The following is a 16,567-nucleotide window of genomic DNA, read 5'->3' on the forward strand; positions in this document are numbered from 1 at the left end:
AAAAGTAAAATAAAACGACTCATTTCACCCATTTTGACCAAAATGAAACAATTATTCATCCAACTGGCCCTCGGTTGTTTTTTCTTTAAAACCACAATATATTTTATTGAAATTTCTCAGAATTGGTCATGTAAACATCGAAAGTGGTATGGAAATAGGATACCATGTCTTGAAGATTCTGAACAATTCCAAAGCAAAATACAACAAAACCAAAGTTTTGATTGGACTTGGCGGAGTTCTGTGCAACAAAAGAATGTATTTTGAGGCTTTAAAAATTTACAAGATATTGATTGACGAGGGCAAAGATCAAGATGTTATAAGTGTGTATATTATAATTATTCTATTATGTAATAGCTTGAAATATAAGAGACAGATATAGTTTGTACTCCTCCTTTAAACATATCCTTACCCTATTGACATATCATTAGTCCTCTCCATCCTTGTTCCTGATATGATAATAGGAAGATTAGGAAATACCGTGTAGGAAGATTCTTGACAGAAAATGAGGTAAATTTTTAGGTTTTTTTTGGCTTCTTTCATTTTTACACAATCATATTCCTTATGTATGTATATTGTATTTTTCCCCTGGCAGAAATCATTATTTTTGGGATGGAAAGCCTAAAAACAGATTGCTTAAAATAAAAATATAATCAAAAATGAATCAGTTCTGTTATTTTTAACAAAGTTTATACAATGCTAAATTTTCATATGATTTTATAAAACTTTACATGTGATAAAATGCAATAATTCAGTGAAATGTTTAGTTAGATTTTTAAATTTAGTTTCTTAGGTATTATATGTATATACCTCAGATTAATAATGCGTAACCTAGTGAGAAGCCCTATCATTATGTTTCATAGACCGCAAGCGATGTTGGTTTTTTGGTTAGCAACCATTTTGTTTTGTTTGACAACAAACACATAACGGTTCGATCGATGCTTTTGTAGCTGTGCTTGGCTTTGTTTGTAAATAACTTGAATATTTACGTTATAATAAATAAAAATCGACTATGGTGAATTTCAGTATGTTTGGTTACAGCAGTAGGAGCGTCAAAGGTGTTAAAGGAGTCAGTTTTCACAGGTATTGATTCCAAATATTTTCCCATGATTTACATTGATTTTTGGCATTTATTGTCCCAACACGTGTATTATGTTGCTTAAAATCTTTCCTTATATCAACATGTTTACATCAGATACTATTTTTTCTCAATTTAGGGGATAAATTTGTGAATATGTTGATAATGACAGTTAATTATAGGCAATATGTCAGGGCCGCACTAGGCATCCATATAAAGTTTGAGTTTTATATCGAGTAGAGGTTGATTAAATTTTACTCGAAAATAGCAACGTTAACCTTGAAATCTACGCCGCTACGACTCGCCGTTTCGGAGATGTGACGGACAAAAAAACAAACTCAACACAGGACTTTGGTTCCATGGAGTTTTGGGATTTGTCTCAATAAATATAACATAAGTATATAGTGAATAAAATGAATAAATAAATAAAAAAATAAACACTCACATGTATTTTCAGTTTTATAAAATAAATGTAGGCGAATTAATGAAAAATAAATTAGAATAACTTTTAATAATAAATACACAGGTACATATCAAAAAATATTTGCAATGCAAATTAATATCCATTTGGCAATTCTTGACCTAAGTACGGCCCATTGTTTTGCTGCGAACTGTAGCTAACTTAATACCCAATAGTCATAGAATGGTTTTCCTACGTTTGGGCTCCTCTCGAGGTTACACATTATTACTCTGAGGTATATACCGTATAATATACACTAACTATCTTTACTAAAAAAATGTTTAAATAAATATATTTTTTCAAATCTGAAAAATTGTGAAAATGTACATTGTTCACTTCATTAAAAATCTTTTGAGTAAAGTATTCATTTTCGATGTCACTTTTACAAGTCAACATGTTTGGTTTTTTTTTCCCGCTATAACTTAATGTTTTTTTTTTCTATGACGTAAGTAGGCATTCATCAACTCATCAAAGGTTTTTATATTTCAATTTTTAATTAACACAAGGACAACAAAGGAAAATCTGCTCTATGTTATTTTAACACCTTATATCTAATTTTGTGATCAAGAATGTTTTTTTTATTATTATGTGCCCAAAAACAAACATTTAAAAAAGATATTGTTTAAGATAAGACATGGTACTATTCAAAGGTCATGGATATACATTTGGACTGTGGATATACAGTAGAAAAGTACGAGTCGTATTGCAAGTTTTATTTAGAATGTGGAGAAAATATTATTCACGGCAAAAATCCTCAGGCTGGTTGGCATTTTATCATCAATTTATGGGTTAGGTAAGAATATCTATACATTATTTGTTATTACGTTCACTGAAGTTGCGCAAAGTTTTTCTTTCTGGACTTATAATAAATAAATATAATGAAGATGAACATTTTAAAGGGCTTTGCGGACTAAAGAATGGGACATAACTGCAATATGGTTTGAAAAGGCCCAGAAGTTCAGCCAAATCCTATTTACGAGTCACGTATATTTACTGACAAGTCTAAGATATTTCGAAGGACTCATGCTCTCTATTGTTTCGGAGATGGATAAAAAAAATGAATTAGGTTATTCCGTGTTATTGAAGACCTTAAAGAAGACGTATGATTATATCAATAAGACCGTATCTAAAAATACAATGTTTTTACCTAGGTAAATATATGATAGATTTAAGGATTATTTATTAATTTTCTAAAATATTATTCCCAGATTACTCGTGTTTTTGCTTGGGGTGTAAAAACAAAATTCTTCTTTACGTGTTTTAGTAACGTAATTTTTTAATTACCTACTTTAAAAATTCAGTATAATAGAACTGTTTTATATTTATATGTATGTACATTTTAACACTACATTTTTTTAAAAATAAAAAGTCAATTCTAAGATTTAAAATCTAAAATAAAACAATATTACACAATTGTTAAAATCTGGTATTGAAGTTAACTTAACATTCAACATAGCTTTTTTTATATTTTTTAACAGAAGCACCATTCGCTTTCCACTGAATTCATTGTAGGTGTACAAATAATTTACAATAATTAAGTAGTTTCACCAAACACTCTTAATAAATTATTGTTTTTTTTTTAAGGGCTGAAAATCAGTAACTGAACTAAGCCCTTGATCCTCGAAAAAGTAACAGGATCTTCTTTGTTCCAAAAATAATGAATTTCTTTCTTCCTTTCTTTTCTAACCTATATATAATATTAATCTAGTAAAAAGAGATGAGAGACGTCTTGTGATTTGCGTAGAAATATATTATAAACAATTCGGAACTATTCTGTATCCTTAGAGAAGGTTCGCCGATCGGTTCAGGAGGTGCGTTGCTTCTGACATAATAAATACCTCACACAAGTATCCCTGCTATATTTTATTTCACATTTGCTGGTTTAGGCTTCTCTCTCTAATATCAGTACAAAACTTAATTTCTTCATAAATGCACCTCTTAGCCTTGCCGTATTAGTATGGGGCGAGTGGTAGGGGGGTTGCGGGCGGCAGTCGGGCAGTGGCGGCCAGCCCGGTTCAACTTTAGTGAGGCTGTTTTGTATGCTACATCTGTAACTCTATTTTTTTTCTATAATTCATTTGTTCCGTTTACAGCCCCTCAAACTAATATTCAACATCCTCCTCTCCATTCCCCGTTGTGTTAAACCAATGTCTGTGACGACAATATGTTTACAATCATTTAACTTCGCCACGTTGGTTTTAACATCCTTGATATTAAATTTAATGTGAAATAGAAACTTTTAAAATTTGCAGAAATGTGACTTCATTTATGAAATTTTAAAATTTGTGTTAGCTATTTTAGTCAATTCCTCAACAAAATATCTAAGGTGGGCTTCAATTAATATTTCATTTAGCCCACTTAAAAGATCAGTAAGGTTAATACAATGAAAGCGAAGACTTATGACTTATAACTTAGTCATAATCATTATTGTTTCCATCACATCCTGATAAATATAAGGAGACAGGTGGGTATTGTAAAATTTTATTGCAGGTTCTATTTTCTGAAGGCCTATTACTACCACGTACTAGACAATGGTGTGGAAGTTGTGAATTATCTTAATAAATGTCGTGCTGCCGGCGTGAAGGGAGAACTAGAAACTGTATTAACTTGGTGTAACCATGCGGAAAAGGTACGCAAGAATGTAAAGTTTGGTGGCGGAGATCCATATTCATAATTATAAATGTTCCGACCATCCACTCACTCTAATTACTTTGTGTTCTGAATTAAACACTTGATTCTTTGATTATCCGCCTCAAATGTCAAATGGTCAGCGCATTTGCCTACCATGAAAGAGGTCTTGGGTTCGATTTCTTACTGGGTCGACAATAAATACTTATTTTGAATTGTGTTTTAACACTAGAATATTTCACAGTTCCTGGGCCTCGATTACAATGGGAAGTTAACAGAGTTATCTTTGACTGTCTATGATGAAAAATCAATATTTGTGTATGAAAATGAGTATATTTGCATGAAAATTTAAAGTATCTTCATCGGTAACTTATAATTGGACATGTTTAAAAGAAAAAAATGTATGCATATTCTGCTTTTCATACAGAAAACTTCAGTTTACTTTGTAAATAAAGTTGAAAATAAATGTTAACTTCTCACTGTAATCGGTGCCCTGGACTTGCACCTGAAGCTTAAGACTGATTATCTTACATTCATGTTACAAAAATAATCGAGATACACTACGATTACTTACCAATGAACTATTTGGTGTGAATAAGGAACAAATTAAAAATAAATTCTTCCGCAATGAATACTTTTTTAATAAGTTATATCTTTATAACAAATGTATTAAATAATAAAAAAATACCTAACTGATTTCATAATATTATAGATACATACTTTTTTTATTGCATATTGTAATTCACCTTTTAATAGATTGAGTTTTTCTACTGACATTTCTTGGTGGAACTGCAATTCAATTATAATTAATATATGTGTATAGTTTTATTCTACTTTTATTTTACCAGTGACTGGGTTTTGTCGTGACCGACATCGTCTGACTGGTGATTTAAACTAATTTCTATGTTATATAAAAGTGCAATTTGATTTAAACTTTAATTTAAACTCTTTTATTTCCATAATTATATAAAATCATGATTTACAACCCCTGCTTGCACTTGTATATAACATAGAAATTTGTTCAGTCTCCCACCAGTCTGACGATGTCTGTCACGACGAAACCCGGTCACTGGTAACAATTATAAATAAAAGTGGAATAAAACTATACATGTATTATTATTATAATTTACCTTTTATTAAATTATTTTACCCTTTTACATAATTTTGTAATTGTTTTCCTGATTAGGTAAGCTTGTATGGAGGGGGGAATTGCACTATTATTATAGTCCAGTATTGCAGCATGTCGTCGTTGCGCCGACAATATCTGTTAAGTAACATTTTTTTAAAACATAAGGAAATAATTTAAACAATGTACCTTTGGATAATGGTTTTTTTTTTTTTACATATTTTTTTATTGATAACAAAAAGGAAAAACACGTAAGGTAATTTTTACTCATACTTTTAAAAAAGAAAAATCACTTGACAGATATTGCTGGCGAAACGACGATGTGAATATTAATGGAAGGCCTGTCGTATTACAATGGCAAGTTGACAGTTATCTTCAATTCTATCTATAAAGTAAAATTAAATTTTCTGTATGAAAAATAGAATACACATGCAATTTTTTTCCTAAACATGTTCAATTACAGCTTACCAACGAAGATACTTAAAATTTTCATACAAATATACACATTTTTGTACATAAATTTCGATTTTACTTCATACAGTCGAAGATAACTGCGTTAACTTACCATTTATTTTATTCCCAGACATGCATATTTTATAGGCTCAAAAATTTTTAATTCTTTTTATTTTTACTGATAATATTTCATTGATTCCAGACTTTCAAAATTTTCCTTCTTTTAAAAAACACGCACTATCCCGAATACAAACTAAATATATGAACTATTTTTTTCTATGATATATTTTGTTGCCCTAAGGAATATTTTTATATTTTTTATTTCCTTTTTTAATTACTATAAAAAGAATACCATATAATCTTTTACAGAATATTTTATTTTCTCTTATGTTACACAAAAATTATAACTGTCTATTTATTACAGGAGCAAAAATTCATTGACATTTTCTTGTATACCCACGAACAGGCCATGCCTTTGTGGGATTTTTTGTTTACTATTTTTAGTATTAATATGTATTATATTTATTTTTGTCGGCCTCGCGTTGTAATGGTCAGCGCGTTTGCCTACCAAGCAAGAGGTCTCGGGTTCGATTCCCGACATGGTTGATATGAAATACTTGTTTAAAAGAGTGTTTTCACACTTGAATATTTCATAGTCCCTGGACTGGTTCCTAAAGCGTAAGACTGATCATCTTACCTTCATGTAACTAAAAATGATCAAGATACGCTGCGATTGGTTACCAATGCAGTGCCCTATGCACCATTAGGTGCAGAAAGGGAATGATGATGATATGTATTTCATTGCTCTATCATTATCCTTTATTTTTTTAATACTGTTTTACCTCTTACGTTTATTGTAAAAAAAAAATGAAAAAAATTGTAATCGGGGCCCAGCTCTTGAACGATTGTCTTCTGCTAACGGCTCTAGTAAACCAGCTGACAATCAACATCTTTATCTCAGTTTTCTGATTATGTTTCATTGAGTTTTTGTGACAGATAAACCCGAGGAGTTTTATTGTAATACGAGTAAAATAATGTGTATTGTATGTTTCCTGAATTTCTGAAATTTCAAACAACTCTGATGGCAGTAATAAGTATAAACTTTTGCAGGCTTGGAGTAACACTCTCAGTCCCTTAGAAAGAGACCACTGGGTAGTTCACAGTAAGGTGGGAAATGAGATTTTCCTTAGTGGAATTGAGACGAGCACGAATAAATTTATTCCATACACGCATCCATCTCCCCAATACAGGTTTAACTAGCACTTTCACAAATACAGTATTAGATAGAAGCTTCCATATATTTTCATATCTGAGGACTGTAATATGTATTCTAAATGAGAGTTAACATAATTATACTGTGATTATAAAACTTTAACATTTAATATTATTATTATTAGCTCTGTAACTTACTATTTATTTTAAAAATATGTTTGTAATTATAAAATATAATAAAAGATGAGTTTGAAAAAAATGTTCAATGCTTCATTTCTACCACCCACTGCATTATAGTTCAATGATTTGAAAGAAAAACAGAATACATAATATTATTGTATACAGAAGTTGGTAAGTTTGGTTTTACTATTTATGTGATATTGCAATTTGAATGATTTGTTTCGGCCACTAATTTAATAATTATGTTAGTAATGTACCGAAAATCTAATTTTATATTGATTAACGTTATATGGAATTTAGAGGAATCAATTTGAATTTTCTCTAGCTATTTTTATAAATTTCAGAAAAATAAAAATATATTTTTGATGTCTTCTTCTAGATTATTATTTATTTATTTCAATTTTCAAGTACAATGAATAAATACTTTGGTGGAATCATTGCTAAAAGCAATGTCTTCCAGACTGGTCTTTAGAATTTGTAATAAAAAACAAATTATGTATATAAAAAATACATACATGAGAAAACCTAACTAATTTTAAAAAACAGCTGTTTTTTTAATGGTTGCGGGTGAGATTCATTTCATTAAATTATTACACCTTAAAATGAAATCCAGTTAAATTAAATACTTTGGTGGAATCATTGCTAAAAGCAATGTCTTCCAGACTGGTCTTTAGAATTTGTAATAAAAAACAAATTATGTATATAAAAAATACATACATGAGAAAACCTAACTAATTTTAAAAAACAGCTGTTTTTTTAATGGTTGCGGGTGAGATTCATTTCATTAAATTATTACACCTTAAAATGAAATCCAGTTAAATTATAATCCAGTAAAATTAAATCGAATCCAGGGGTTAAATCCAGTCCTTGTCCATAAAAATCTGGACAAACTCCTACATTGTTAATATACAGTAATGTTTCAGGCGTTTTTTGGAGGTGCCTTTTTACATAAAGCGGTAGCTCAATCCAAAGTCTAGTACTTAATTAATTGGTTTTATGTAATGTATTATAATAATCCTCTTTTTATAATATTCATTTTTGTTATGGGCAGCTATATTATCAAAAATACACATTTATGAATATTTTTTTTATTTAAAAATAATAAAAACATTACATACCTACATCATAAAATTTTAAGTACAATACATATTTATTTATTATAACTTAGTCAATTCTAATATTTTTTTATATAATCATATATAACAATACCTATACATATAAAGTATTTTAAAATGAGTAAGCGTGATAGGTAGAAACGTGAGACTGAATAATTAGCGCTAATATCAATTTTGTACAAAATTTTTCATTTCTGTACACAAAAATGTCATAAAAATAATTCAAAAATTACATTATTTAATTTACAAACGCATTACATACTCCATAGCATAAACACCATCTTTGTACAGGCAATAATAAATATTTAAAGGAATGTTTTATTCTGAAACTGGTATTTATTTACAAATTTAATACGTGGAGATCATGGAGAGAGATGGAGTTTGCCACTACTATGGTTGTATTAGAACTATAGTCCTTAAAATACAGCTTGATTAAAATGACAGCTGCCAAACTAATGTCACTAGTGATGGGAAATTACTGATCATGTACCGATTTTAACAGTTTTTTCGTGCAAACATGAAACTCTGTTTCGGAAAATTTATATACAAATGCAAAAGCAAGCTTATTATAGTGTGTTTAAGATATTTATTTACTAAAAAAAGACATAAAATATTTTTTTCATAAACAACAACAAATGAACTATTTTTTATTCGATCGATTTACATTGATCAATTTGTCCCATCTCTAACATTTTTGCAAAATGATGTAACCTTGTAAGAACGTCGTTAATAATTAGGTTAATTTTAGTTTTAAATCTGATTTTATAAAATTATGTTGATTTATATGTCAAGCATTGTATTAAAAAAAATAAATTAACATGCCAGATACTAATGATTTTTCGTGTCAATATAAATCACTCCTTAGACATCACTACAAAGTTATGTCGTCACTTTTGCTAACAATTGTCATTCTAATCAAGCTATATTTTTAAGGACTATAGGCATTGACATATTAATACATAGATGTGCCCTATAGAGTAAAATATTTTTAAAAGGAGTGACACGAAAATGTACCCTACTAAGTTTGTTTATTTATACCAGAGCTGCATTCAACAATATGCATATGCTGCCAAAAATTAAGGAATACTCATTTTTGGTACAAAAAAGTTTTTGTTTTAACGTTAATAAATCAACATTCATTCCTTAAATTATTTATGATTTTGACCAATTTATTTCTTTTCACTGGATTTTGGGGAATGCAAAAACAATATTAACCCACATTTATTATGTTTTGAAACATACTCCTATAGGTGCACCCCTGCAAGTAAGAAGAGCTTCACAACAGGGAAATATAACTTTAAAAAAAAGATTTTTAATTAATAAAGGTCTATGAAATACTTTCCAGTAAAAAAAAAATTTTTTGCTAATAAGTAGCAAATAATTAGCAAATTAATTCATTATAATTACTAATTATTAGTATCATAAAAAATATTTTTTAATTTGTAATTTTGAATTCGCGCAAAAACGGTCATTCCATTGGCCACGCCCCTAATACGTCATGATTCATGTTTATTTGTTCCTGCCCATTCAAATTTGTTAAGAACATTATCACGAAACTTGACGTCCCAACCACCGAGGCCAAACATGTTGCGTCTTTCTAGCAATGTATTTTTATTCAATTTCTTTTTTACATTTATGTATGAAAACATTTCTCCACAATATCCATATTGATTTCGAAAATATAATTAATTATTCTTAATCCATTTCATATATTTTATCAGTAATCGTAGTATGTGATATTTCCCTATTGCGCTGCTAGAAGGTAGTTTATTGTTAGCAAAAAATAATATTTATATTTAATTAAGTCACACAATCCTTGTTACAATGTTGATCTGAAAGGTTTTTACATGCTTTCATGACACAAGCAGGCATTTTGGTTTCGATTCTAAACATCACGCTTGTCTGGCAGTCGAAGAATGTCTAAATGCGCATTGGACATCACTGAGCATTTTGAGGGCTCAGGGCAAGTCTATGTATATTAATATGTCAATGGTACCAGGTAATCGTTTAGAAATAGAACAAACTAACATGTGGCAACATAGAAGCGGTATCCTTTTTTGTTATTAACTGCGTGGTTTTGGTGTAACGCGAGTCTACATAGGATACAAGACTTTATATCTGTACCTCAGACAGACGGATACAAATCCAAACGTCAAACGTTCAACAAAAGCCTAAAAAATCTACTTTCTCTAAGTGATTTATAATAATTTATAGCATTAATTTGTATTTTCAGTATCTTGGTACATTGGTTCTTCCATTATAAGACTTACATTTCTTCAAAATCAATGGACATGATCATAAACTGGGTACGAAAATCGAAATGTCATTTCATCAAATTCTGGATTTGCATCCGCCTGCCTCTGAGGTACAGATATATATGTCTATTTATTTAAAATGATGGTTTGGATTTTTTGTAATCTTTAAATGGACATTTTCACACCGGATTTGGAAAGCATAATTTGTATAAATATGCTGGATTTTAAATACAAAAAATATTTATCCTTACTATGCGAAGAATAATTATACAAATGAAAGGATGCCAATACCGCATTAAATCTATTTTACTGTATAAGAGCATGAGAATAGAACTTATAACAAAGAAAACAGAGACACTGTTCTGTGGCTGGTGTTATTGTGAAAGTGACAAAAACAAAAGAAGGAATTCAATCAATAAGTCGGTTATTGGCAGTAAGCGGGAGTGCACGCTAGTTATATGACTGGCATATTCATATTTTTTCATTTATTTGGCTATAACATGCCTAAATTACATTATAATTTTTATAAATTATCGAAAAACAAAATTATTTAACAGTATGTCTCTGTTTTTGTTTTTTTCTTCAAATTTCTGAACTTCGGAGTATTCTGTCTTTTGCTTGAGGTACCACAATGTCACATCACCGTGTGTAAAGGAATTTTGTAGCATAGCCTTTTAAGAATGAAGGAAAACTTCTAAAGGACTGCAATGAGCTTCGGAGCATCCTGTACCACACATATAACATGACTATATTCTGACTGGCATTTTTTTCCTTAATGTACTTTAAATACATTAATTTTAATTGCTTAAAAAACCAGAGCCAAATGGCCCGGTGTGTCAAATGAAATCAATGTTTTAAATTCATGATGCATTGTAAACCGATTGTGCAATCAATAAAATATTAACAATATTATTCGTAACAAGAAATTATGTATTTAAAAAAATAAAAACAATAAATAAATATTTGTTATTGTATACACATAGATCTTTAATTAATTTTGTGTACCATTTCAAAGTTTCAAGACTTAAAAATAAAAATTAAGACTGGATTTATTCCGTCAATAGTTAGATCCACACTCCACAACATTCTTGTAATATTTTTTGACAATTTCATTCAAATATTTTATAATGAATATATAAAAATTCATATTCATTCATCGCTTACAACTAACTTACCTGGCACTTTTAAACGTGACAATGTAAATATATCATAGAAAATGAGTGACAGTTGACAAAATGTGTTAATTTCTTTAGTTGAATATGCAATTTCAAGAAGGGGACGTGAAAAAAGATCCGTCTGCACCAAAAAAGACTGGACGAATGCTTTCAACTCGATAGCTGTTCTCAGGTAAAAATCCTGAATAAGGAAATGGAGTGGAGATAAATCCGCCTCGCAGTGCAGTAATTGGCGCAATGCTCGAGGTCCCGGATCGAAAACATAAATTAAAAACACAGGTTACTCTCCTACAACACGGTAAATAGGTTCCTATAAAATGCCATGTTATACGAAACCGTGTTGTATGAGACTCAAAGCCAGCACAAAAAGGATATGAGGTATGTTCTGAAAAAATTAAATGTATTTTTTTTATTATTGAAAATTTAATTTTTAAAATATCGCATTGTATTATGTATGTGAAAATTAAATGTTCAAATCTTTATTATTTCCAAGGAAAAATATTGGGTAGCATTTATTAAGTTTCTCATTCAATTGCATATTCAATTGTTAAACCACATTATTTTATCACTCAGCTCAATGTTATTTCTTTCAATTTTATTAAAAGGGATTACTTAATTTCGAAATGGTAGGTTTGTTAATTGTGCATCCAAGTTTGGCAACACTAGAGTAACAAATTTCAAAATATTTAATTACACAATTTTACAGAATTGAGTTTATAGTGGCTGTATTTTAAAAAATCAGATCACAGACATAATTTAACTAGTAAGCTGATGAATTACCAGAACATACTCAAGCACATACCATTATTTGAATGATAAATATTCAGAGTTTATAAATCTAGATCTATGTTTATGTGTTCTGATTAAAGACACAAAATTTACAGACATTGTTGAAATCACAAGCGCGTAGACGGTGAAAAGGCTAAATGACTGATGCGCAATAAAGTGAATTTTGCATGAGTCAATATCAAATCAAAAATGAGCGCAACATTTTAAAAATCAGTTCCAAAAAATGTAGGTAAGACAGGTGACATGTAAAACTGTTAGGGCTATGTAGGATAAATATCAAAAATAGATCTAAATGACAATTCGTAAAAATAAGTCAAATTTTGGGTGATATAAATTCATTGGAACGTCGAACAGGAGGATTTTTTATATAAACTCCAAGATTTATGTCCAATATCTATGGGTATGCTAAATGACACAGCTTAAAATTCTGAGAAAATTGGTAGGTACATATATATTACAACAAAAAAAATTACAGAGGCGCTATCGGTCACTTGGTCTTTTTGCCATAGCGTAATTAATTTTTTTTTTTTTTTACTATCACAACATAAATTTACTTGGTGTCATTTTGTCAAGTAAAGTTGTGATAAGTACTAGACATTGTAAAAAATTTCAAAATATATAGTAAATAACAATTTATTTATTATGTTTGTTATTGAACGATAATAATGACAGTTTTAGTCAGTGCAAGTTTCTTAGATGAGAATTGATTATTTACATTCTTAAGAAACCCAAGTTTGGTGTTTACATTACATAATTTAAGTTAATAAATCAATGTTTTCTTTACAATTATTATCGTAGCATTACTTTAATGCCCAAAGGATAACCCGACTTGACCTCATGAGTTTCATGAAAAAATGGCTACAAAAATATAAAATAAATGTCGTCCAAAAACGAACAGTCAGATAGTTTTTTAAAATGAAATTGAAGCTTATTTTAATTTAGCACACATTTTTTTCTTCGTCGTTTGGTAGTATTGAAGTATTTTACACAAAGTTCTATAAATTTGTTAGTGAGTCAGGGGTAAATTATTATTTAAGCTTGAAGTAAGAACTCTTTCATACATTTTGGCAAGGGTAGAGATTTGACCGACTGGATTTCAACATATTGAAGTATCGCATCTCTGCAGACATTCTGCAATGTTTTAACTGTGAAAAAATGAAAACAAATGTTAATATTTCAATTAGTGTTTTCAAAAATGCGATGAAGCCATTTGGCTAAGGCTGAACACTAACAGACGTGCATTAACAAAATTCGAAAAATGCACCATTTCTAGTAGTACAGATTATAATATTAATAATATAATATAATGGATAAGGACAGGATTAAACCAGGACAAATCCATACAGCGAGACAATAAAGGATTTTAAAAATGTCAAGTACTTGCAAACAAACAACAATATATATTAATAGATTTACTACAAAGTTTGAAAGAAAATAGTATGAAAAAGTTTGTTACGAAGAGATGTACTTACAGAGGAATATTTTTATTGAATGAAATTAATAAAATAAACAAAAAGTAGTTAGGAATACAAAATGTGGAATATAAATACAAAATAAAAGATAAAAATTGTATTTATTTTGTATATGGCACTCATTGAAATCAATGTATATTTTGTAATTTTAGGAATACAGTATTAACGTGGCCTCGAATGTAGCGCGACCTGTATATATTTTTTTTTTAGAGTTGTAAATAACTCACTATTAGAAAATGGAAATTAAGTTGGGGTAGAGTGGGGTTCGAACCTCAGATCTCTGATCCGTGAGTCTGCAACACTAACCACAGGACCACAACCCGATACAGAATTGGAGCAGGAATGAAAGAAAAAATTCACCAATCTTAACCCCGAATATAATGTTGCATTATATTTGGGCTAACAGGGTATTTAGTGAGCAAAAATAGAAACGACATCATTGCGAGACATCACTCCCCATTATAGAAGAAAAGATATAAAATAAAGGTAAAACAAAACTTACCTCCGTAAAGTTGAACAATTTTAACTTGTTTTGTGGTACCATACACATCGACCACCGCGTGCAAGGGGCCTCTCTTGTAAGGAATATCCTTAGTACACGGTCCTTGATCCTCTCCATTTATAATGAAATGCATTTCTGCGAGATCATTTTCATCTCCATTCTGTTTTCTCAATGGAACAAAGAACACCCCGATTCGACTTCCCGCATCCGTGGGCAATATGTCCTGCGGCATGCCGCTCTGTGTGGGAGGCTTGAGCGCCAGTCTCGAGATATATCCCCGCGGAGTGCGGACCGCGTGACCGTACCCCAGCACGGACTGGCGCAAAATCGCCACCCGCTGCGAGTTGCCTTGGTTCACTAAATCGATGAGGACATTGTTCTGCGTCTTGGATATCGGAAATATCCAGGACGTTCCCATGTTCGCTAGGTCCGGAAGGGCGTACTGTGGAAGGCCTCGGTTTCCTATGGCCGCGGTCTGAGGGTCGAGCAGAGTGAGTCCCAGCCTCATGTATCCGCTCCATCCTCGCTCGTTCATTTCGATTTCAACCAGGAATATTTCTCCGGGCAGTAATGGTTTTTCGCTAAATGTTAAAGCATTGGCAAAACTCGCTTTTCTGTACGCGACCGTGTTGTCATCCCGGAGAATAATATTCGACCCGTGAAAGGGGTGGAATCTTGATAACATTTTAAATATTTATTGCTAACATAAGAAACAAAATAAAATATATGTTTTCACAAAATTTCCACTAACTAATTCCATTGTGAACAAATTAACGACATTATTAAACACTGTATCATTTTGGACAGCAAATATTTCTGACTTCTTGTTTTAGTGTTTTCTTTTTCTGTGTATTTTCCATAGAGAAATAGCATAATTGAAAGATAGTTTCGACTTGGAATTTTGGTTTTTTCGGGGGTGGATTGTCTATGGACTAACATTGGTTGTAGTTCTTCTTCTTTTTTGTTTTTTTATTGACTTTTTCACCTACCAACTGGGTGTTCTATCCGGTGTCGAGTTTCAGATTATACTTAGGGGAACCCGGCGTGGAACGGGGAAGCGGGGCGAAACGGGAAAGTGGCAGGAGATTCGCTACCTACGTACGACAGACATGCGTGAACTTCGCACACAACAGTCAGTTCACTGCGCTGCGCTAAGTATATGAAACAGTTGCTGTCAGTGTCGGAGTGCGCTTAAGTTGAAATTCATCGAATGTTGGAGAAAAAGCTTGAAAGTTCTAATATTTTCTCTAGTAGGTGTAGACCAAGGTTTCTTTATCTCTACAGTATTATTTATTTAAAAAAATACAAAACGTGTTAATTTCAACCTCCTTTTGACTGACTAAAGGTCTAGTGATAACTCAAGGTCAACACTTATATCGACCATAACTCCCGTATTTTAAAAACGCTACTGTTGAGGCACAATGGGAGGGGCACAATGTGGTGGTACTGCATTCGGCCCATAAAACAAAATTGGTTTCCTTTTTCTAACTAACATTATAAATGCGAAAATAATTTTCTTTATTTGTTGGTTACGCTTACATATATAAACCTCTAACGGCACTTTTTCAACTGCAGATGGTGCGAACAAATATAAGAAAAACCAGCTGGCACTCCTGGTCTGCGGATGCTATGTAAAAAGCTGTTGATGCAGTCATAAGTTGAGAAATAGGATACCTGGTGGCGTCTAATCGGTACGAAGTGCCATCATCAACACCTGAGAGGTATGTTCGGAAAAGACGGGAAAATCCAGAAGCTCTTGTTAATTTTTACTGTACATAATAATAGTCAAGAAAGTTCCGCACCGTTTTTACAGCTGAGCAAGAGTTGGAGCTTCTAAACTACCTGAAAGATATGCAAAAACAAATCTTCGGAATAACTATGAACGAATTTCGTCAACTGGTATACCAGCTAGCAAAAAATAATAATTACCGGCATAATTTCAACAGAACTTTGGAAATGGCAGGAGAAGACTGGATTCAAGGCTTTTTGAAGTGTTACCCTGATTTAAGTCTGACAAAACCAGAAGCAACATCTGAAGCACGCGCTATGGGTTTCAACAAAGTAGCAGTACAGAATTTTTAACTCTGTTTAATGAGATTATGGAAAAACACAAAATAAATGCTAC

The 16,567-nt window shown here is 31.0% G+C and overlaps 2 protein-coding genes across 12 annotated transcripts in view; one reads left to right on the forward strand and one right to left on the reverse strand.

Annotated features, from left to right (window-relative positions):
- Nucleotides 1–7,637, forward strand: part of LOC148279510 (adenylate cyclase type 10-like) — a 33,244-nt gene extending 25,607 nt beyond the window's left edge. For 6 of the 11 annotated variants that reach the window (XM_088229814.1, XM_088229815.1, XM_088229817.1 and 3 more), the window contains 5 exons: nucleotides 121–320; nucleotides 2,163–2,328; nucleotides 2,435–2,686; nucleotides 4,026–4,164; nucleotides 6,853–7,637. In XM_088229814.1, coding sequence (XP_088085940.1) covers nucleotides 121–320; nucleotides 2,163–2,328; nucleotides 2,435–2,686; nucleotides 4,026–4,164; nucleotides 6,853–7,002 — 907 coding nt within the window. In that variant the 3' untranslated portion in view covers nucleotides 7,003–7,637. The remainder of the gene's footprint in view (nucleotides 1–120; nucleotides 321–2,162; nucleotides 2,329–2,434; nucleotides 2,687–4,025; nucleotides 4,165–6,852) is intronic. The other 5 variants (XM_088229816.1, XR_015822851.1, XR_015822852.1 and 2 more) reach the window with 5 other exon arrangements.
- A 4,445-nt stretch (nucleotides 7,638–12,082) lies between these two features.
- On the reverse strand, nucleotides 12,083–15,306 carry LOC148279511 (neuralized-like protein 2). Its single transcript, XM_088229826.1, has 2 exons — nucleotides 14,443–15,306; nucleotides 12,083–13,613 (listed from the first exon to the last, which is right to left on the reverse strand). Exons 1-2 carry the CDS (start codon nucleotides 15,125–15,127, stop codon nucleotides 13,501–13,503), a joined length of 798 nt encoding a protein of 265 aa, XP_088085952.1. The 5' UTR covers nucleotides 15,128–15,306; the 3' UTR covers nucleotides 12,083–13,500.
- Nucleotides 15,307–16,567: the final 1,261 nt, after the last annotated feature.

Source organism: Micrasema longulum, unplaced genomic scaffold (assembly GCF_059751315.1).
Source record: "Micrasema longulum isolate JH-2025_06_02 unplaced genomic scaffold, ASM5975131v1 h1tg000713l, whole genome shotgun sequence".
NCBI classification, from domain to species: Eukaryota; Metazoa; Arthropoda; class Insecta; order Trichoptera; family Brachycentridae; genus Micrasema; species Micrasema longulum.

Excerpts from the sequence above, each read along its gene's own strand:
- LOC148279511 (XM_088229826.1), bottom strand. The coding sequence starts at position 15,127 with ATGTTATCAAGATTCCACCCCTTTCACGGGTCGAATATTATTCTCCGG. Across the intron at positions 13,614-14,442 it reads AATTGTTCAACTTTACGGAG|TTAAAACATTGCAGAATGTC; the intron begins GTAAGTTTTGTT and ends ATTTTTTCACAG.